Source organism: Amblyraja radiata, chromosome 29 (assembly GCF_010909765.2).
Source record: "Amblyraja radiata isolate CabotCenter1 chromosome 29, sAmbRad1.1.pri, whole genome shotgun sequence".
NCBI classification, from domain to species: Eukaryota; Metazoa; Chordata; class Chondrichthyes; order Rajiformes; family Rajidae; genus Amblyraja; species Amblyraja radiata.
In genome coordinates this window covers 15378052-15402524 of record NC_045984.1, presented here as the reverse complement: position 1 = coordinate 15402524, position 24473 = coordinate 15378052, and the positions used below count along the sequence as shown (strand labels likewise).

General features: G+C 43.3%; 1 protein-coding gene across 40 annotated transcripts in view; it reads right to left on the bottom strand.

Annotated features, from left to right (window-relative positions):
- LOC116989340 (receptor-type tyrosine-protein phosphatase S-like) overlaps window positions 1–24473 on the bottom strand; it is a 394665-nt gene that overhangs the window by 1932 nt on the left and 368260 nt on the right. For all 40 annotated transcript variants that reach the window (XM_033046622.1, XM_033046611.1, XM_033046631.1 and 37 more), the window contains 4 exons: window positions 22597–22723; window positions 17909–18034; window positions 3780–3934; window positions 2157–2292 (listed from right to left, as the gene is read on the bottom strand). In XM_033046622.1, the coding sequence (XP_032902513.1) occupies window positions 2157–2292; window positions 3780–3934; window positions 17909–18034; window positions 22597–22723 (544 nt within the window). The remainder of the gene's footprint in view (window positions 1–2156; window positions 2293–3779; window positions 3935–17908; window positions 18035–22596; window positions 22724–24473) is intronic.

The window sequence follows — 24473 nt, the reverse complement described above, 5'->3', positions numbered from 1 at the left end:
ATTAACATTTACCTAAGTTTTGACCTCCAATTTTAATATGAAGGTAAAAGTTTGTTGAGAATACGCAGTGTAATTTGTAATTCGTGCCTCTGGTATCTGGGAACCACCAACTGAGGTGATGTCTTTATACCTGCCTCAGATTTTCAACTAAGTGCTTTGTAATCGAGGGAAATGTTCATAAGATTTATTGTGGAGAGAAAACCCAGGCTAATTTCTATATAGCATTTCTAATTTCTATATTGTATGGTGGCACAGTGGTAGAGTTGCTGCCTTACAGTGGCAGAGACCCAGGCTTGGTCCTGACTATGGACGCTGTCTGTATGGAGATTGCACGTTCTCCTTGTGACTGTGTGGGTTTTCACCGGCTGCGAATGGTATGTTGGCCTTTATAACAAGAAGAGTCGTGTATTGGAGCAAAGAGGTCCTTCTGCAGTTGTACAGAGCCCTAGTGAGACCACACCTGGAGTATTGTGTGCAGTTTTGGTCCCCTAATTTGAGGAAGGACATTCTTGCTATTGAGGGAGTGCAGCGTAGGTTTACAAGGATAATTCCTGGGATGGCGGGACTGTCATATGCTGAGAGAATGGAGCAGCTGGGCTTGTACACTCTGGAGTTTAGAAGGATAAGAGGGCATCTTATTGAAACATATAAGATTGTTAAGGGTTTGGACATGCTGGAGGCAGGAAACATGTTCCCGATGTTGGGGGAGTGCAGAACCAGGGGCCACAGTCTAAGACTAAGGGGTAAGCCATTTAGAACGGATCCGAGGAAACACTTTTTCTCACAGAGAGTTGTGCGTCTGTGGAATTCTCTGCCTCAGAGAGGGGTGGAGGCCGGTTCTCTGGATACTTTCAAGAGAGAGCTAGATAGGGCTCTTAAAGATAACGGAGTCAGGGGATATGGAGAGAAGGCAGGTAAGGGGTACTGATTTGGGATGATCAGCCATGATCATATTGAATGGCGGTGCTGGCTCGAAGGGTCAAATGGCCTACTCCTGCACCTATTGTCTATTGTCTATCCATCCTGTAGTGATCTCCCCATTCACCTTTTACTTTCTGGGTGCAATATGCTCTTCCATTATTTAAATAATCTTTTCCAAAAATGATACAATTTTGTTTAGCAGGGGCACAGTTGGCATTTGGCACTAAACATAATCACATCGTAAACGATGTGCCCACAACCCCTGCTCACATTAAAAGAGAGAGCTGCATGACACTGACCATTTTCAGCAAGGGCCACAGCTGAAACATTCAATAACATCCCCGAGCCAAAGGGTTAAGCAATACTGTGCAGGATGTACACAGTTTGCCCATTGTGGAGAGTGTAGGCCAGGTTGGGAAGTGGTCAGGAGTCTTGCTGGAAGAAGTCCAGAAGTCAGTGCCTGTCAAGGTTCAGCGCAATTATGTTTTTTCGGGTTGAGAAGGGTTTGTAACTGGATGGATTGAATAGGCTCAGGGGTGGTCGAGGTTCGGTATGTGGGGGGTTGCCTGCAGAGGTTGGTGAACTGAAGGATGCACATTTACAACTAAATTAGAAAGGATCCTCCCGAGTCAACCTTTTTACTATGAGTTGCTCAGCGAATTCCCCAATCCACGGCTAAAATTACACCACTGAACAAAAGCTTTTTAAAGTGGGTTGCCCCACAAGTGCCCAATGATCGCAGCGCCTCAGAACAAGGCAGACTAATTTCCCTGTTGCTCAGGAAACAATATAGACCCAGGGTGCAATCCAATCAGGAGATGAGTATAATCACATTCTACTCAGAGAGAAAAAAATGATTTTCATTCAAGTAGCACTTCAAACAAAATGTGCTAAATGTTTGAAATACTGGGCCAATTTGTGGGAGATAAAGCTTTTATGTATCTTATACGGGAAAAGCAGAACCCCAGAGATACAAGGAGCTGCAGATGGTAGAGTTTTGACCAAAACACAAAGTGCTGGAGAAACTCAGCAGGTCAGGCAGCATCTCTGGAGGGAATGGACAGATGATGCTTCGGGCCATGACTCTTCTTCAGACCTTATGGTATTTTAAAGGTTGTGTGGGTGGGGATGGGGGTGGTGGGCAGATCCTGCACATGTTACAGCAGAGCAGTGAGGGGGCTGTTTCCTCTCCATTGTTCTGTAAGTGTTACATTTGTACCTGTTGCTGCCCTTACCTCTGTCTGCACCATGGCTGGCCGCTGTGTTCGGAGCATCTTGACAGTCTGGAAAATGTCCACTACCCCTTCGTACCTCATTCTTTCCAAGACGATGCTGAGTGTAATAAAGACCCCAGTCCTGCCAACTCCAGCACTAGTGACAGAAGGAAGTCCACGGTTAGAATGTCCAAATTAGAGATCTGGTGATTTCCCCAAATTGACATCCCTCCTGCAGTCGAGGGAAACAATTTGGTTCCAGACATGCTCCCTTCTTTAAATGTCTAAAGCCTGAACCGAGAGACAGTGGCACATCGTTACCAGCCATGATTTGATTAGCATTCACAAACATGGAATTCGCACTGTGTGGAAATCAAGAATAGTCAAGGGTAATTTAACCAATTCCACTGATTCAAAGGCTACAATGAGACAGATGTTTTACCCAGCTCCTTAAATTTCCCAAATCACTACCTCAGCTCCTTGTAAAATAACTGTTCAGTTACCAGACAATGAAATCAAATCACCAAGTCGAAGAACGCAAGCACCAACATCCAGAATTCATAATATACGACAGTGGCGTTTAAGAGACGTTTGGATAGATATGTGGATTCTGCAGCTCAGTGGATGCTGTTAGAAGATTTGTCCCTGCTTTTGACCATTGAATTGTGGAGCTTGGTAATTGGACTCTTGTATTGTTGACACGAGGTTTGGTGATCGGCTTCTGCAGGCGGTGATTGAATATTGGAACGTGATTATTATTTTATGGAATAATGGTGATGGTCTCCAGAGCAGTCCGAGATAATTGTAAGGCTTGGTTTTGTCAAAGGGACTTTGCAGCATGAGGTTCAGTCTTGGATACTGGAGCAGGGCTTCGGTTTTTATGTTTTGGGGACTGAATTCTGAATATTGTTGGCTCGTGGAATTGGCGGAAGTTGGTGATTAGATTCTAAATGCCGTTTATGCTGTGGAGATGAATGATTTGGCTATGGATCTTGATGAACAGCTTCTGGTCATTCCTGATTTGACATTGAAGTTAGCCAATAAATCCGGTCACCAGATTCCTGATGTTAATCACCAGATTCACATATTTAATAAGCACACTGCAGTCCAATCGCCAAACTCCAGATTCCCATCATGTTCGTGAAACTAATGACCAAATTCCAATGTTGATTAGTCAAGTTCCAGAATGTAATCAGCAAAGCTCCCGTATCTAATTACTTCCTCCTGCATCATATCAATTGTATGATCAAGCTCCAGAGTCCAAACACTGAATCTCAGAATCCCCAATTATTGTATTTCAACTGCTTGCCAACTGTGATATCTCTCAGCATTTCAAATGTCATCCTGGACTCATTTAGATGTATCTTAAGTAGTAGCCTCAATTATTAACTGAGCAAACCTAACACCTATTTCAGCAATCTGGAACTTGATCATACAATTGATATGATGCACGAGGAGGTAATCCTATTTATTGCTCATTATTCTATGTTTGCTCTTCTGGGTGAGATGCTAACTCCATTTCGTTGTCTCTGTATTGTACACTGCACAATGACAATAAAGATTGAATCTGAATCCTTCAAAAGCCTTTGCTTTGGTTGGAAGTAAAGCATGTTTCTTCATCAAATAACATCACTGTCAACTCACCTGCAGTGAACTGAGATGGGACCGTCTTGGCCAAACTGTTCCTTGGTTTTATGCACTTGCCCAATAAAGTCGATGAAGCCCTCACCGGATTTTGGCACTCCTTGTTCTGGCCAGTCTGTAAACTGGAACTGTCGGACAGTTCGTGACTGACCATCCTGTGAAAGGAAAAGGATTGAATTAGACACTAGTAGCAGCATTCAGCCAATGTAGGTAAGTATTAAACCACCTCCAAATAGCCATCCTAACAATGCAACAGTCAATGATCAGACCATTTCATTTAACCTTCCTAACACATCAGGGAGGCACAGTGATGTAGTGGTGGAGCTGCTGCCTCACAGCATCAGAGACCCGGGTTTGATCGTGACTTCGGGTGCTATCTGTGTGGAGTTTTTACGTTCTCCCTGTGACTGCGTGGGTTTTCTCTGGGTGCTCTGGCTTCTTCCAACACTCCAAAGACATGCAGGATTGTAGTTAAATTGGCTTCGGTAAAATTGTAAATTGTCCCTAGTGTGTAGGATAATGCTAGTATATAGAAACATAGAAATTAGGTGTAGGAGTAGGCCATTCGGCCCTTCGAGCCTGCACCGCCATTCAATATGATCATGGCTGATCATCCAACTCAGTATCCTGTACCTGCCTTCTCTCCATACCCTCTGATCCTCTTAGCCACAAGGGCCACATATGGGGTGATCACTGGTCGATTCGAACTCGGTGGGCCGAGTATCTCTTGTTTCTGTATCTGTATCTCTAAAGTTTAAAGTCTTAAGTGAACATCATGACTTCATTTTTTAAGGAAACTTCCATTGCACAGTGCTATGCTGCTGTTGACAGTTTAGTCTTTTTGGGCCTAGATATTTATGAGTTTCCAATCCTCTGTAAATTGAGTTGAAATAATTTCAACAAACATCGCCTGTAAAAAGAGGATACAAAACAGAATTACCTCTGATTGGAGGCTGAATTGGAAATAAATAGAAAATTGGTTTAATGCGTCATCTGAGAAACTATTGAGCAAGCTTTCAGTACTGCACTTGGTTGTCAGTCTAGATTATGTGTCTATAGTTCACAATGAAGCTTGAACCTGTCACCTCTGACTCAAAGACAGTATTACTGCTGGTCCAAGGATGACACCATTTGCTCAGATCTCATCATTCTGACCACTCCCTGTACCTTTTAATATGCTTCCACATCAAGCATAAGGTAAATCCATCTTAAATGTCACGATTGATTCCTCTTCACCAGGTACTTGTGGTGAAGAGTTCAGGCCTAGGAAATGGATTTCACACACTTTGGTGCACTAACAATGTGCTGCGTTAATGCTGGAGCCCACCTAGATCTCTGCAAAGCAAACGGAAGCCCTTTAAAACACATGGATTCACACACTATGTTGTTCCTGCATAACTTGTAGAAGCTGCATTGCTGCCAAGCTGATTGCTCTGGAAGACGGACAGACCTAGAGTATCATCCCCATTGCAACAGGAGGCAAGGCTGCTATGTAGGTGAGCAAAGTGGAGTAAAGGGGCGACACCAGTATGTGTGGCCATCCCCTCACACAATCCATCGTCCTGATTGGGCGCTGTGCTGCGGAAGGCTCCACACCACAAATATCTATCGATGGATCAGTCTGGAATACATCTTTCACTCGGATGCATGACATGGAACTCCAGAAAGCATTGAGAGAGTGAACAGTGATATTTCTGTATCCACACTGAGTAACGAGAAAAGGGTCTGGGAGATGTGTGTTAAATATCAATGTCGGCTGAAGATTCTTTAATGCTGGCCTGCTGTGGCAGCTATTCTGATATTTTAAAGACTGATAAATGAAGGCCAAATATTCCACCTTTTATATTCCATGTTCGTTTAATGATTCAGCTATTGCATGTGGTAACATCATCAGCTGTATGACTGACCTCAGGTAAATGTGTGCTGTGCAAAGGTGAATGTACAGCACACACATGGAGCTCCCGAGGCTAATTTCGGGATGTACTGTACACGTTAATTCAGAAGTCATTGTCAGTACAACCTATCCAGGGTAAAACAACTTATGTGAGAAGTAACTTCTTGGTTATGCCTGTATCCCTGATGTCACAGAATCAGAGTCAACCTGCATGGAAATAGGTCCTTCGGCCCACGGAGTCTGTGCTGGCCATCAAATACCCATTTACACTCACCCTACACTAATCCCATTTTATTCTGCGCGTGTTCTCTTCAGTGGCCTGATGGAATTCTATGAAGGAATGCCAAAGAATTTGTGTCTTTGGAATTCTGTGCCATGCCAGCAAATGGGAAAGCATTTGAATTACCACAATTGCATACCATGCCCACGAAAAGGAAGGTACAACCCATTCAAATTCAACCTTTAGCTGGGTGTTTACGTGGAATTAATTGAGATTAATGTGACATGCTTTAACTTGCCATATAGTTGGGACCTGACCTATGAGGGAACTTCACCGAAGCAACAAAGATTGGGAATAAGTGCAGGAAAGTGTTGCTGTGTGGGGGGATTGAGAACGGTTCAGCTTGTTGTAAAACCTCATCCAGAACACAGCAGATGCCTCTTATAATGACAGCCACTGCAGTCTCAAATTCTGCTGCTTCTGTTTTTGATTTCAGCTGAAATAAATACCAGCCTTGTCTCTCTAATTTATGTTCAATACCTCTTCTGGCACTTTGAGCCTGTTACTGGGGCTGCCACTTCTCTACAGTACTGGGAGGGTGATGCACTGTTAGAAGTGCTATCCTTCATCTGAGATGTTCCCATCGTCACTGAAGTGGATGCTAAAGATCCCCATCCTCTGCTTGAAGAACGGCGACATTACCAAACCATTTTATCTTGTCATGTATCTCATTAATTTTATGAGACTTTACTCTGCGCCTGTCAGCTGCCAATCCTACGTTATATCACCAACAACACTTAAATGCTCTTCACTGTTTTATGGTGCTTCAGAATATCTTGTCATTGAAATTATTCAACGGGGTCAAGAAAAGAGTGTTCATGTCGCGGCCCTGTTTCCACCAATCTTTCCACCACTACGCACAAGAAGCACAAGATGCGCAAGGCGCCATTGTATGCAGATGCTGAGCTCTGGCTGAACAATTTCTAATCTTGTCATGTGGACGCGAAAAGAAGTAGTTATTCAATATGTACCAGTCCTATCCTTTTGATCCTTGCTAATGTTACAATACAATACAATAATACTTTATTAGCCAAGTATGTTTTGCAACCTAAGAGGAATTTCATTTGCCAAGTCAGTCACACAAATAAAAAGCAACGGAACACACAAAATACATTTTTACATAAACATCCATCACAGTGACTCCTCCACATTCCTCACTGTGATGGAAGGCGAAAAAAAGTTCAATCTCTTCCCTTCTTTGTTCTCCTGCAGTCGGGAGCCTCAAGTCTTTATAAACACTAAAAATAACAAAAATGATAAAAAAAAACAGACCGACTGTTGGCGTGGCTGCCAATCGTGTGGCGCCCCCCTGGTGGTTAAGTATTAAGGGCAACACAGTAGCACAGCGGTAGAGTTGTTGCCTTGCAGTGCTAGTGACCCGGGTTCGATCCTGACTATGGGTGCTGCTCATATGGAGTTTGTACATTCTCTCCGTGACCCCGTGGGTTTCTCCGGGATCACGATTCAAATGGATGTTTCTGTCCACATTCCAATGGCGTACAGGTTTGTAGGTTAATTGGTTTCGGTAAAAATTATATATTGTCCCCAGTGTTCAGGATAGTGCCGCAGGATAGTGTACGGAGATCGCTGGTCAGCGCGGACTCTGTGGGCTGAAGAGCCTATTTCCGTGCTGTATTGCTAAAGCTAAAAGACTAAAACAAAAAGTTTATAGTCAGAGGCCTCCCCGTGACTGCGTGGGTTTTCTCTGAGATCTTCGGTTTCCTCCCACACTCCAAAGACTCACAGATTTGTAGGTTCATTGGCTTGGGTTTGTATACTTGGTAGTGTAAATTGGCCCTAGTGTGTGTAGGCCTGTGTTTATGTGCGGGGATCGCTGGCCAGTGTGGACTCGGTGGGCTGAAGGGTCTGCTTACGTGCTGTATCTCTGAACAGAACTAAACTAAGAAGCCAAGAAACTGGACTACAAAGTTGTCTCTTTTTAGGTGCCACATGATTCAACGTCACCCTGTGTAGATGGCACTGTAAACTATTTCTGGGTGAAATCACATCAGAGGCAAAATTAAAGCTGGCACATCCATTAACATGTGCATTTCCGAACCTTTCCAAGTGTCAGGCATGCACCTCAGGAACAACGCTGTTCGATTAACGCAAGTTTCAGCTCACGCTGACATAAAAGTGGAGCAGAAATCTCCATCCAACATTATAACGAGAAGCACATTGTGCTGATTTGCTGCTTTTTTTGTGACCCTCTGCTGGCATTAGCAGTCTGGAATGGACAGTTCGGACACAACCTGAGACAACACAAACAGGTTACAAAGCCCACTGAGTGTGCTTAATATATCAGCCATTATTTCCTCCAGTATTTTTAGCCACTGAGAAGCTCATTTAACCATCACTGACAGCACCCTATTACTGGAGGCATTCCTTTGGCCATGTCTTGCCATTTGGATTAAGCTGAAACTTCAGGGGAGGAGTGAAAGACATGGCCATCAGCCAACAGTGTCTGCATACCAGCCAACAGACAATGCCAAGAGTCATCAGAGATACAACATTCGACACCTTTCATCAATACCATTGGCCTAATGCTGTTGTGAGATTTACACGTGTTCAAAACCATTCCATGACATAGTGCCCATTTTTACGTTTTGATTGGTTAGAGTCATAGACATAGAGTAGAAACAGGCCCTTCGGCCCAACCTGCCCATGCCAACCAACACACCCATTCTGCACTAGTCCCATCTGCCTGCATTTGGCCCTTATCCTTCCAACCTATTCTATCCACTTACCTAATTGTTTTTTTAAATATTATGATAGTACCTGTCTCATCTACCTCCTCAGGCAGTTCATTCCATATACCTACCAAGTTAAAATAGTTACCCCTCAGGTTCCTATTAATCTTTTCCCCTCACCTTAAATCTATGTCCCCTGGTTCTTGATTCCCCTACTTATACACCTCTATAAGATCACTCCTCATCCCCCTGTGGTTCAAGGAATAAAGTCCAAGCCTGCTGCACCTCTCCCTATAGCTCAGGCCCTCAAGTCCTTGCAACAAGCTCGTAAATCTTCTTTGCACCCTTTCCAACTTAACAACATCGATTGATCGATTTGAATTTGAAATGGTCAAGTAAAGGACATTAAAATAATAATTTCCAAATCCCTTTATCTAAAATAGACACAAAAAAGCTGGTGCAACTCAATGGGACAGACAGCATCTGTGGACAGAAGGAATGGGTGACATTTCATGCCTCCCTTGTGGTGAACATGTTTTTTTTTAAATCAAGTGGTTTCAGGAAAGCAAATTTTATGAAATTGACTCAGTAGTTTGTCTCTTCAGAGCTGGTTGGGGCAATGTGCAGTATCGATGATAATTTTAAGCACAGTGTACTGCTCTCAACTGTCGATATGTGGATGGTTAGTGTCTCAAGCACATTATATAGTTCTCCTCTTGCTGAGTCCCACCTCTTTGTGGGAGGTTTGGCCCAGGATCATAAGGGCAGGTCATCTATGGACCACTGATCCTACCGGACAACCTGTACATGTATCATGAGATATTCTACTATTGTCGGCTAACACAATCACTCTCACACACAACAAACATTTCCTAACAGCCTGGATTACTGGATAAGGATCAATGGTCAATAAAGCAAGTTTGTACTTTGTGGACCAAATATTCTCCAGTTCCAAGATTCCTTTCGCTAGCCATGCTAACACAACCAGAGACCCGGGCTTGAACTTGGATCTTCTCTGGGTTGTATAATTCTAGTCTACATTGTGGGAGGCATATACCAATTGGGCCACTGAAGAGGAACAAAGGTTTTGTTTCCAGCAGTGACTGTGGATTAATTTTTCACTGATTGACACAAAAGTGTTGGAGTAACTCTGCAGGTCAGGCAGCATCTGTGGAGAAAAAAGGATGGGTAATGTATTGGGTCCTGACCCAGTCCGTCACGCATCCTTTTTCTCCAGAGGTGCTACCTGACCTGCGGAGTTACTCCAGCATTTCATGTCTCTCTTCGGTATAAACCAGCATCTGCAGTTCCTTTCTACACATTTATATTTTGTTGGGCTGATGATATCATTCGTGAAAATAAAGTGAACATTATATTTGATTTTGAAGCGGTCAAGTATTGTCATTAAAATGATAATTTTAAATGTTCTTTATCTAAGGCCATTTGTTTTCCTATTTTTACTCTATTTTGCGAACATGCTTTTTGTAACCGAGTGATTTCTAGAAATTAATTTTTTAGTTTATACGGGTTCTCTGTAACCCCTCGCAATCCTCCTCCTCAGTACAACAGCCTGAGCTACGAATAAGTCAGGAGAAGCATGAATCAAGCTGTGAATAGTACAATGCTATGGTGCTTTTTAACAACCCGAATTGCTTCAGCTGGTGTCCCACTGCTGATCCCACTGCAGGTAGACACAAAATGCTGGAGGATCTCAGCGGGACAGGCTGCATCTCTGGAGGGAAGGAATGGGTGACGTTTCGGGTCGAGACCTTTCTCCCACTAACCAGTTAACCCCATTTATGTTGCCGGAGATTGAGAAAGAAACGCTGCCTGTCCTGACAACTCCTGACAATGCAGAACTTGCTTGATATTGTATAGGAAGGAACTACAGATGCTGGTTTAAACCAAAGACAGACATAAATAGCAGGATCTGAATAAGGGTCTCGATCCGAAAAGTCACCTATTCCTTTTCTCGAGAAATGCTGACTGACCCACAGTTACTCCAGCTTTTTATGTCTATCTTTTGCTTGATATTGATCTTGTTCTTAAATCCTGGACTGGCTTCAAATTTACATCCACTTTCATTCGTCTTGGCATCAGTGTTCACATAAAGAGCTGAAGTAATTAAAAATAGATAGGGTCGCAAATTCAATAATGTTCACTCAACTTTTAAGAGCGAATTAATCAGAAGAAGTAACATTTACGATATTTAAAATCAAGATGTCTGAATAAACATTCAAGTGAGGATAGACAGCTTGCTCAATGTGTTCTGAATTGTGTTAATGTTAGTAACCACCTATTTAAAATAAATAATTTGGCGCTTTAGTCAGAGGGTGGCGAATCTGTTGAATTCTTTACCACAGAAGGCTCTGGAGGCAAAGTCTGTGGATATATTTAAGGCAGAGATAGATAGATTCTTGATTAGTACGGGTGTCAGAGGTTATGGGGAGAAGGCAGGAGAATAGAGTTATGGGGGAGAGATAGATCAGCCATGATTGAATGGCGGAGTAGACTTGATGGACCGAATGGCCTAATTCTACTCTCTTATGATCTCTTATGATCTTAAAAAAAGTGAGGAGTTAACAACTATGTAAAAAGCAATTAATTGTATCAGCTTCGCCCACCTCAGTAAAAGACAAAATTAATCCCTCGCTGGTGAAACCCACCTAACCCCAAAACCTCACTTAGTTTATAGATACATCGTGGAAACAGGGCCTTAGGCCCACCGAGTCTGCACCGACCAGCGATCCCCACACATCAACACTATCCTACAAATACTGTACTAGGGACAATTTACACTTATACCAAGCCAATTAACCTACAAACCTGTACGTCTTTGGAATATGGGAGGAAACCGAAGATCTCTGTCTATTAAATAGCGGAGTCAGGGGATATGGGGAGAAGGCAGGAACGGGGTATTGATTGGGGATGATCAGCCATGATCACATCGAATGGCGGTGCTGGCTCTAAGGGCCGGATGGCCTACTCCTGCACCTATTGTCTATTGTCTATCTCGGAGAAAACCCATGCAGTCACGGGGAGAACGTACAAACTCCAAACAGACAGCACCCATAGCTAGGGTCGAACTGTAAGCACAGACAGCTTACTGGATCAGTCAGGATTGAACCCGGGTCTCTCGCGCTGTAAGGCAGCAAAACTCTACCGCTGCACCACCGTCCGCCCTCACAGATTTAACAGTTCATTTCATACCTTGGGTTAACATCTCTTAAACCTCTTAAACCACATTATCTGAAGGGGCTGCACAGTGGCACCACTGGCAGAGTTGCTGCCTCACAGCGCTAGAGACCCGGGTTCAATCCTGACTGATCCAGTGGGTGCTGTCTGTGTGGAGTTTGCATGTTCTCCCTGTGACCACATGATTTTCATCCTGGTGTTCCAGTTTCTTCCCACATCCCACAGACATGCTGATTTGTAGGTTAATTGTCCTCTGTAAACAGTCCCTAGTGTGTAGGGAAAGGATGTGAAAGTGGAATTTCATAGAATTAGTGTGAATTGTTGGCATGGAAATGATAGGTCAAAGGACCTGTTTCCTGTTTCCATGCTGTATCGTTCAACCAATCAATCCGGAAGTAATCATCTAAGGGGGGGCCACGGTGGCACAGTGGTAGTGTTGCTGCCTTACAGCGCTTGCATCGCCGGAGACCTGGGTTCGATCCTGACTACAGATGCTGTCTGTACGGAGTTTGTATGTTCTCCCCGTGACCGCTTGGGTTTTCTCCACGATCTTCGGTTTCCTCCCACACTCCAAAGATTGACAGGTATGTAGGTTAATTGGCTTGGTGTATGTGTAAATTGTCCCTAGTGTGTGTAGGATAGGGTGTAAAGTGCGGGGATCGCTGGTCAGTGCGGACTTGGTGGGCTGAAGGGCCTGTTTCCTCGCTGTATCTCTAAACTAAACTAAAAAAAATGAAACTAAATCCAGATTTCTGAACTCCAGTCTAAGTATGAAATGAGTCATTTTTAATAAATAATTCTATGCTATGAATATCTCTTTGAGAGTAACTAGTTTGTAAATTTGACTCACAATAATGTCTCTGAGGTAGGTCAAACATGATTCTTCTCGGCCTTCAACTGTAGTTATTTTTAAGTATTGATTCTGAGCTATTGTTTTTTTAATGCATGCCATATTGATGGAAAATAAATTGCTTCTAAGTATGCGGAGCTAAGTCACAGCGAAGGTCTAAACCTTGCACCACACAATGAATTACTTTTGCAGTACAGCAGCTCTGGCACAGGCAATCATAGCAACTGTTTTGCACACTGACAATGACCTACGGGCTGCAATGGAACGGATCACAAGAAGAGGAGATAATGAAGGAAGAATTTTCAGTCCGTGTTCAATCCCTGCGAACTCGGCAAATTAGTGCAAAAGTCAATGAATTATTAATGAAATCACAAGTTTCGGGACCACTGATTTGTAATTTGTTTCTGTTTTACTTGAGAGGTCTAGTAATGGAAGGTACAATCGCGCTCAGGTCAGCCACTTGGATAATGACAATGCTTTGAAGTTCATCTTTGCCTGGTTTTATCTCATGCCAGTTTTGCAACATTTTATTTTTGTCTTTGATAGACACAGCTGGACTGAGAAGTCAACCTATTAGGGACCGAAAATAATTGCAATATTGCAATATTGCAATAATTGCAATATTACTAGCTGATCTTAGATATGACGTAATGAAAATATACATGATAGATTTATGGATTTACCTAACTGAATGGTGGAGGCAACCGGGTGGCGCCAGCAATGGCTGCCTTGCCAACAGTCTGTCTGTCCCTTCCTTCTATGTGTTTAAATAGTATGTGTGTTTTTAGTGATCTTTAGCATGTTTTATGTGGGGGATGGGGCTTGGGGGAAACTTTTTCTAATCTCTTACCTCGACGGATATGTGATTTTATTCCGTATCGTATTTCCGTCCGCCCTGCGGCCTAACATCGAGAAGTTGGCGGCTTTTTGGTCCGGAGACCAACTTTTGAGAGCCCCACTGCGGGGTGCCTACGGGACTTTAACATTGCGGAGCCAGCGATCCCTTTGCCAGGGATTGACCTCGGAGCTCCAATTGAGGGTGCTTGCGGACTAAACATCACGGAGCTCGCAGACTCTGGTCAGAGGCCAACGTGAACAGAGCGGCCACGTGGTGCAGGGGTAGTGTTGCTGCCTTACAGTGAACGCAATGGCGGAGATCTGGGTTCAATCCCAATTACGGGTGCTGCCTGTACAGAGTTTGTACGTTCTCCTCGTGACCTGCGTGGGTTTTCTCCGCGATCTTTGGTTTCCTCACACACGCCAACGACGTACAGGTTTGTAGGTTCATAGGCCTGGTAAATGTAAAAATTGTCCTTAGTGGTGTAGGAAAGTGTTAATGTGTGGGGATCGCTGGTCGGCGCGGACCCGGTGGGCCAAAGGGCCTGTTTCAACGCTGTGTCTCTAAACTAAACTAGACTTCGGGAATTCCAAGCCGCAGCTTCGACCACCCCGACACTGGGGCTTCGACCGCCCCGACTGCGGATGGTACAACTGCCCCGACCGCGGGAGAATAAAGAGGAAGAGTATTGGACTTTTTTGCCTTCCATCACAGTGAGGAATGTGGGGAATCCACTGTGGTGGTTGTTTATGTTAACTTTTGTGTCTTGTTGGTTTTTGTTCGTATGACTGTATGGTAATTCACATATCACTGTACCTTAATTGGTACATGTGACAATAAAAGACCTTTGAAACCTTTGAATGGAATGTCACTAGACATTTTAGAAGATGTGCTCTTTTCATTCACTTGACAGTGCGGACAGAGCAAGGGTACATCTACAATCAGCAATAACAGCATGACCTCTTCAATCTGTTAGAGGAGCATTGCTGAAGTCCAGTCAGAAGAAGATCTACTATTATGCAACACAATCTTTTAAATCTCTTACCTACCTGTAAATCGAGGACCATTTCCATTTCTAATAATTTTCTAACTATATTCCACACTCTGTACCTTTGCCTTTGCTCTACCTATTGTACTTGTGTTTGGATTGATTGGATTTATGTATAGTATTATCTGTTGAATGAGAAGAATGCAAAACACAGCTTTTCACTGACAATAGTAAACCTAAATCTAAAGAAGCTTTGTGTTTTGAGGAAGGTCATAAGGTCATAAGTGATAGGAGCAGCATTAGGCCATTCGGTCCATCAAGTCTACTCCGCCATTCAATCATGGCTAATCTAACTCTCTCCTAACTCCATTGTCCTGCTTTCTCCCCATAACCCCATGACATGGAAGAATTGACCTTTCTTATTCCCTCCTACAATCCACAGACATAGAACCCAAAGATGTATGTTGTCTAATTGCCATTGAATGAGTAGACTCAGAGAGGAAGCTGGCTAAATGGTGGATGATCACTGCCACTTCACCAAGTTGTTTCAATGAGTGTAGTGGTTGCTGGGGTAGCCAACTGCCCCGCATTAGGTGGGACATCCCGTATATTGGGCTAAATTGGTTTGTCCCATACGGGACTGCCCTTGTCCCATATTTGGCTGCTACTAGTCAGGTCGAGGGGACTGCCGGGTCGGAACGCCGCATCAGTATCTGATTAGGCAAAGCTTCTTATTTTAACTCACAATTCAAATTGAATGAAAAAATATTTGTCTGCTCTGTCTTCTCTCTTTACTGAGTATTCCATAATCATTACAAAAATAGTACAGTCAAACAGGACAATGCAGATAATTATGCTCTGAATGGCCCTCCTCCCAACTTCATTTAAATGTTCTTTCTCCCTTTGGAATCTATCTTCCCATTAAACAACTTAGTAAGCAGATTCCATGCAGGTGCTGTCCAGATGCCATACAGATTAGGGCATCACAGTGGCGCACCTGGTAGCACATACCTCACAGCACCAGAGACCCGGTTTCAATCCTGACCTTGGGTGCTGTCTGTGTGGAATGTGCATGAGTTCCCAGAGACTGCATGGGTTTCCTCCGGGTGCTCCGATTTCTTCCCAATCTCAAAGACGTGTGGGCTTTTACGTTAATTGGCCTCTGTAAATTGTCCCTAGTGTGTAGGGAGTGGATGCGAAAACAAGATGATATAGAACTAGTGTGAATGGATAATCGATGGTTGGAATGGACCCAGTGAGTTGACGGGCCTGTTTCCATGCTATATCTGAATCAATTAATCCACCCAACCCTGAATCTTTCCATCAGGAGCCTCCATCTTCACCTCTCCTCACCCACATGCTTCCATATGCCTATTTTACTCCTTGTCTGCTTTTACCTATCACCCACCTGCCTCGGCTGCCTAACTCCAAACAACTGGCCTCATCTGCCCTTCACCTTGCATGCTCCTCAGTCCACTTATCTTCTACTGGTCATCCCTGTGTCACCCCTCCCCCTCTCCTCATATATTGGCTATCCTCAGTCATCATGCCGAGTCTCAACTTGAAATACCGACAAGCTCTACTTTGCTATCTACCCCTTGGTGATTCCAATCCACTTCCACTCATGACCCCTGGTTATTAACAATTCAAGTAATAATGCATATGAAGCTTCGCTGTGTGAAGCAGCTCTAGGATCTAAGGTGACCTTTTGTCCCAGTTTAGGCGGGACAGTCCTGATCCAGTCCTGAACATCCAGGATTAAGTGGGACCATTAGCGACTGGTCGGCAGAAGTAATTTTTCATAGATGTGCAGTGTGATGGAGAGCTAGGGCTTGAAAGCAGCCACATTTAATGGATGACAGCTATTTTTATCCTGATGCCTGCTAAAAGTCCTTAATCAATATGCAAATGTGATTCTTAAAACACAGAAATTGTCATTTGCCAGATGTGCCAGAGACAGATTTCTCCTCCGCCATTCAAAGTGAGTGGTCGTCCCTCATCTGAGAAATCGCTCAGATTAAATTCAGCCCACTCCATAACATAACCGAGTCAAAAACTGAATGTAATTGCAGACCTTTCTCCTTAAGGCTATCTCCACAAAGATTATTATTTTTTAATAACTGTAAGCCGATACCTATTAATTTATTTTATTTCTTTTGAAAGGTTCCTGCTGTAAGGAGGCTGAAAGATCTATTCATAACACCTGTATCTTCAAACTGCAATACTTTCCAATAAATTGATTGAAACATGTAAGATGTAAAAGGATGGAAGTGGAGTTGATGTTTCCCCAACCTACGGAATTTAAAGCTAAGTGTCACCAATTAAAACTAAAAGGTCACCCTTTTAAGGTGGAAATGAGGCAATTATTTTTCTACTCTAAGTAGTCTTTGGAACTGCCTTCGTCAAAGGGCAGTGAAAGCAGAGTCTTTGTACATTTTTAAGGCGGAGGTAGATAGGTGCTTGCAGGCACGGAAATCGCTATCAAAACATGGGGGGGGGGGACACAATTTCTTGGCAGCCGCGCACGCGGTTTCGGCCGTGTGCCCTGTGGACGGTAACATCGGGAGCTGACCTGGTTGGTGACCGACTCCGAACTCCAGCAACAGCAGCTTTGTCCACCCCGAATCGTGGGGCTTGAATCGGCCTGTTCGCAGGGCTTTTCACCAGCCACCGGGAGCTTAAAATCTGCCGGCAGGGGCTTCAACATCGGGAGCCTCGATCATTTAGATGCAGCAGTTTGATTTTAAATCGCGCCGGGCGCTGAAAGGCCCCGCGAATGGGCCGATTCAGCCCTTAGAAAGTGTCTGATAAAGTCCAGATTACAAAACATGGGGGGGATTGTCCCCCACCTCTCAAAGCATGGGGGGACCGTGCCCCCCATGATTTCCGCCCATGGGTGCTTGACAAACACGAGGGTAGGAGATTACAGCAGATGTATGGGAATGCAGAGGTGAGGTTAGAAACAGATCACCTGTGATCGTGCTAAATGGTAGAGTAGGCAAGGATCGGGACTGCACTTCAGATAGAGAACATCATCAAATCTGGACTAGTGTGTCAAGCCGATGCTTTGACCTACTGTTACTGACTGAGAGGTGGGAGTTCAATGCCAGGAATGGCTGTCTGCCATTTCTAACCCTGGGATGTGTCGGTGGTTGCGGTTTTACAAATTGCAACCATTGCAATGTTCTGAGACAGGATGTGCTCCTGCCCTTGACATACTTTCAGTACTGTCATTCACCTCTTGCCTTCAAAGTCAATACAAAACCTCTTCACTCTGCATTCCCCAAACCACTGACAAATGCTTTAATATCCAGCAGCCCATTCCATGGCTGAACAATCTATGGAATACAACCCCACAAACCAACAGTGAAAAGACAAAGAGTTTGAGACTCACCCTTGCATCTGTGACTTTGAACTCACGGAGGATGTATTGCGGCATGTTGTACTCTGCCATCGGGTCCACAACAAAGTACTGATACCTGGCGGATCGCTCAGCCGGCCAGTACTGGTGACACTTCTCCTGTTAAATACACAATATACCCACACATTAGTGACGGGCAGCTGCAACTTTCAATCGCATTTAAAAACAAATATTCCAAAGTAGTTCCGTTTGTACAGCAAACTGCTAAGGATGATACACCTCCGGTGACCTGGCTTCAATTTTGTGATTGCATGGATTTCCCTTGGGTGCTCAGGTTTCTTCCCATATAATCAAGGACATGCAGGTTGGTGAATCCCTTCATTATCATCTCTTCCACAGCCAACAATGGACCATTGTGGGCTCCACCTTTCCTTGGTCATCGGTGCTGCCTCTGATTTGTTCTGAACCTTTTCATACCCTCTAGTTCCCCTCTCCCCTGACTCTCAGTCTGAAGGATGATCTTGGCCTGAAACATCACCTTTTCTCCAGAGATGTTGCCTGACCCACTGAGTTACTCCAGCATTTTGTGTCTAACTTCCACGCAGGATGGCTGCCATCAATTGCCCTTTTTTAGGTAGATAAGTGGTTGAAATTGGGGGGACTTGACGGCAACATGGTGAAAATAAATTGGATTATGTCAGGATTTGTGCAAAAATCGATGTTTGGGGGAGGATATGGGGTTGATGGGCCAAAGGGCACATTTCCCTGCTGTATCTCTACATGATTCTACATTGGTGATTGACATAGGGTAATATCTGGCAGTCAGTGTCTGGTTTCTTCTTGGGATATTCTTCCGTGGAGTATTGTTGTAATTGTTAATGGCTGCTTTAATTAATTGACCCAGATCACCCTGGAGAAGATGGTGACGTATTCACCTCAGTATCTTCTCAAACCACTCAGGTCAACATGATGAAAATGCCCTTAAACTGCTGGTAGGTAGCGACTCCAAGAAGATAATGGAGGATATACTCCAAATCAGGATGGAATGTGACTTGTCGGGGGGGGAGGGAATTGGTTGAGATGGTGTTCCCATTCACCTGGTGACCTTGATGGTAATAGAAATTTGGAATAAGCTTGTCAAATGCATCAATGCATAGTAAACTCTGATTTTCCTACTTGCGAGTACCACCCAGTATAAAAACATAGCGTGCACCAAAGGGCTTTCCTCATGCTTCGGCACGGACTAGAAGGGTCGAGATGGCCTGTTTCCGTGCTGTAATTGTTATATGGTTATATGTTATATGGTTATATGCTGAGAAACAGCATAGAAAAGACTTTATGGAAAGTCCGACAATAACCTAGCATCTTCTGATCGAGATTAGTGCTAATGAGCAAAGGGTAATGGCGGCTATATTGAAATGAATCTTTCATGCTTGAGTTTACTGTAGATAATCACTGTGAAACCCAACCATCACTAATGTAAACCATTGTGGAAGATCACTGAGTGTCCGGGTTGAATTCCAGAGTTTGCTGAGTCAAGTCAGTCTAGCACCACAAATATTGTTACTGTCATGAATCAGCATGCTGAAGATCAGGCAATGTTCTTGTCTCAGCCATTGCTGTTAAAATCATGTTATTGTCATTCATGGCAGGACTTCAAGTTCGCCGACGACACCACCCTTGTTGGACGAATGGTGATTGACTGATTGACCAAATGGTGCCAGCACAACAACCTGGCTCTCAATATCAGTAAAACCAATGAACTGATTGTGGACATTGGAAGAGGAAGGATGAGGACCCACAATCCTGTTTACATCAAAGATTTCAGATGGTGGAGAGAGTCAAAAACATCAAATTCCTGGGCGTGCATATTTCCGAAGATCTTTCCTGGACATAGCACACTGATGCAAGTATAAATAATGCACATCAACGCCTCTACTTCCTGAGAAGATTAAGGAGATTTGGTTTGTCAAAGAGGACTCTCTTGAACTTCTACAGGTGTACAGTAGAGAGCAAAGTGACTGGTTACATCATGGCCTGCTTCGGCAACTTGCACATCCAGGAGCGGAAAATACATTTCACCCCTGCCATTAGGAAGAAGGTACAAAAGCCTGAAAACTGTAACGTCCAGGTTCAGGAACAGCTTCTTCCCTACAGCTACCAGGCTATTAAACACTACAACCTCAAATAAGCTCTGAACTACAATAGACCATTATTATTATTATTATTATTATTATTATTATTATTATTATTATTATTATTATTATTATTATTATTATATATTTTTTATTATTATTGCACTACTAGTTTGTTTTGAGTATGTGTGTATGTATATATATAATATATATAGATTATATATGTGTGTGTACTTGTGAATATGTGTATATATACACACTGAACTTATTTATCTCTTGTTTATCATATTGTTTACTGTGTACTATGTTTATATATTCTGTTGTGCTGCAGCAAGTAAGAATGTCATTGTTCTACTTGGGACATATGACAATAAAACACTCTGGACTCTTGATTTTAGTTAGCAACATGTGCAGCCACTGGTAAAACAGTTGTCTTCACTTACATTCTATGCCCACACACAAAGAATAGTAATAGGGATTTCACAAGCATCTATAAAGAGTCAATGATCATGAGAGGTGAAGAGAATTAAACTGAACAGTGCTTTCCCAGAATGAAATAAGACAGCATTGGTTCTGGTTAAATTATGCAACAGAATATAGCCGCGATCTGATTGTCAGCCTCCTGATCAAACGTATAATCACCCCTTTGCCTCCCCATATCTGATTACCATTCTTCACACACAATTCCTCACAAGCACAGTTCTTATTAAAGGCTTATTATCTCTGTAAGACAGAGCTATTGGTTCAGCCTCCTGAACCTTTTGATAAAAGATCTGAAACTCATTGTTAAAAAGATATGTAGATGGAAAGATATGTGGAAAGATATCTATATATAGATAAGCCAATGGACATTTATAGATATAGACCGAGATAATATTTGGAGATAAACAATTCAGGTGGAGATCGATGTGGGTACATTGAGGTAAGGTTACAGATAAGGAGAGTGATAATAGTAAATTAGAACTAAATTCTATAAATGTAGGCAAACACAAGGGGTCTAGAATGCAGGAGGTGCAGAGCTGAAAAGATTGGCAATGCAAATGCATTAATTCTAATTATACAATTTCTTCCCAGACATTCTGGGAAAAAAATAATTATTTGAAAGCTTCCTGTAGATAAAAATTGTGCTTAAATAAACTGAGGGGTCACCTGGCCTCATGTCTCAGTGAAATCCCATTAGACACTGACATCCTGGAGTCTGGATGGTTGTTTTTGGAAACACACTCAATAAGCTGATCAGTTAGCTGTCCCAAGATTTTCCATTTAACAAAGTTAGCTTCTAATTGATATCCTCAAACTGTCTGGATGGCCTACTCAGAAAAAACATGATGAATTTGACTGCCCGGAAATTCAATTGCATAAAGCCGTTTTTTTCCTTCAGGATTATGCAATTGAAATTGATTTTCTGCAGTGAAACATGATAACAACCATTTCCAGGTTGTTTCACATTGCTTGGAAAATTCAGCCAGGCGGTTCTAGTCATCAGTCACCCATGCAATCTGCACACGAGTGGTGTGGGGGCAGAGGCAACATCATCCCTTGTGCAAAGCTCCTGGCACATCTTCCTGTCCCACCCCTTTCCGCTTTCTGTTGAGGCTTCACATTTCACTTCTCTTCCGTCTTTATCTTACACCCCTTTGATTCCTTTTCATCTCTAGCCTTTATGCACCCATCTGCTAATCAATCCCGCCCCTCACTTGTACCCACCTATCACTTGTGTAGGAAGGAACTGCAGATGCTGGATTACACCAAAGAGAGATACAAGCAGCTGGAGTAACTCAGCGGGTCAGGCAGCTTCTCTGGAGAAAAATAGGTGACGTTTCGGATTGAAACCCTTCTTCTGACTAAGAGTCAGGGGAGAGGGAAACAAGATATACAGAAGGTACATAAAATAAATGAATGAAAGATATGCAAAAAGCAACGATGATCAAGGAAAGGTAGAGCCCACAATGGTCCATTGTTGGCTGTGGGGAAGATGATAACGAGCAGGACAACAGTGAAACTAGTATGATGACTTGGGTGGGGAAGGGATGGAGAGAGAGGGAATGCAAAGGTTACTTGCAGTTAGAGAAATCAATATTCATACCGGCTGGGTTGGACATTGCCCAAGCGAAATATGAGATGCAGTTCCTCCAATTTGTATTTGGCCTTACTCTGACAATGGAGGAGTCAATTGTCAAAATAGGACAAAAATGTCAGTATGGGAATGGGAAGAGGAGTTAAAGTGTTTGGCAACCGGAAGATCGCAGAGGCCAAGGCAGACTGAGCACCTCAGGGGGGGGGGGGGGACCCCGGTGCTGCCCGACCCACTGATTTGCTGCAGCACTATGTATCTTTTTTTGTAACCAGCATCTGCATTATTCTCTTATTGATACAGTCAGCGCCTTCCCACTGCCAAGACTGAGAGCTGAATGATTACTGGATTGGGGTTGGACACTCAGTGACATTGCATACTGGGACTCCAAATACCTTGTTCCTTTAAAACAGTGACATAATCCAACTAATTGAAACAAAAAACAGTGAACCAAGACTCAGAATATGCAGCAGAACGTCGCAGAAACCCATCTCACTTTTAGCAACACTTACGCGACCCATTTCTCGCAGTTTAGTGAGCATGACAACGATGGTAGAGTTGTTCTCCCACAACATTCTCCAGAAGTCCTCTGTGGTCTCTGCTAAAGGACCCTGCGTGGCAATGTATGCCTTCTGTTGCCTGCGGGAGAAGAATTAACTGATTGTTGAGAGAATACAAACATTTCCCTCGGCTGTAAGCCGTGGAGCCACGGGACATGTTGGCAAACGCCTATAATACACGATACACACGAGAAGATTGAATGGGTGGAGTTGAATTGACCTGACCTGTGAAAGGAGATTAATTGGATGGTATAAGGTTCATGACAGAGTGCACATGTTCAATGGAAAGTTATTAAGTTAGTGGAGTCAATGGTACAGTAGAGTACACATGGTCTATAGAAGGAGATTAAATGTGCGGGCAGAGTCAACATTGGGGTACAGTAAACAGTCTGCAGAAATAGATAAGATGCAAGTGGTAACGCCCACCATAGTACAGAGTCCAGGTAGTCTGGAAAGGAGATTAGACAGCAAAACCCATGACATACAGGAATTTAGACAGCCTGTGGAAAGAGATGGCTCGAAGGACCAATTATTTAATGAAATCTCACAATCAAAGCACCAGCTACCAGCGGGGGATCAGGCCAGTCTAATCTGCAATAGTCTGAAACTGCTTTCCTTTGAAGGCCAGTAATCAGAGCATCAGATTGTCCACTGCCATCTGTGCAGGGAGTTCATGTATCCCATGTATTCCTCCCTTACAGCTGCTGCTGCTCTTTTCTGTGTCAGTCAAATGCTTGCTCGTTTCAGGGGTTGTAGATTTTATTTCACCTGATATTTTGGTCATCTGGTGGCCGACAGAAAAAACATTTATTTCTCTGCCACCAGGTTGTTCAAGATTGACCATGGATTGGAAAGTGGGAGAACTGGCGACACATGGAAAAATTTAGTGGTAGCTTTACAGTCAAATAAGGGTGATGCTTCAGAGATTGGTGGGGAGAGTGGGATATTGGTCGGAGAAAGAACAGACAGTGAGTGGTGTGGGGATCAAATTCTGGTCAATCTTTTGATTGCATGATTTAATTAACACTCATTGTCACAATCTTCATGGCAATATTAACTTCAAGCAAATAACACAAGCAAACATCTGGAATCAATGAGCCAAAGCTGTAGATTAAATGTACAATATTTTAAAGAGACTCCAATTACAATTTGAAAATCCTCATGTTTAATGTCCAGTCTCATCCTGAACCATGGACTTTCTTTTATTTATCATTAGTTTCCACAAATAAATTGATTTAGTTGTTGGATCCTTTACTACAAATTGGCCCGTCCAACAAAGCCAGATGTCCAACCAGAACATCAGATGCAATGTGATTTATGCCATGGCATTTAATATTGGCGGGACTCGATTAGTGGAAGTTGTAGGTTAAATCCACCCAGATCTTTGGGGTTCTGAGGAGAGGCAACAGTTCTCCGGAGATGGAGAATCAGTCAGTCGGGCTAGTCTCATCCATACGCAGTAAGTGGACAACAGAATTCAGCAGGTGAGGCGTCATGAGAAAAGGATAAATCTTGAGTGTGTAAAGAAGGCTGTAGTGCGCAAGAGGCAGAGAGTTTAGTGGGGAAATGCAAATCCAAGATGGTGTCAGCTGTGGTCACCACGAGCTTGTGACACCTTGCAGAAGTGAGCAGCGTTGAGCAGAGGAACTGTTGTGCTATAAGCTTTCACTGTACCACATCTCTGCACAAACCTACTAGAATGGGAGGAGACACGAAAGTTGCTTCATTTATGGGTAAATTAGAAAAACGGATGTCAGCGGTTAAGTAATCCAGTAGCAACTTCAGTTTGTAAAGTTTTAGGTAAATGGCCTTCAGGTCATGCATATGTA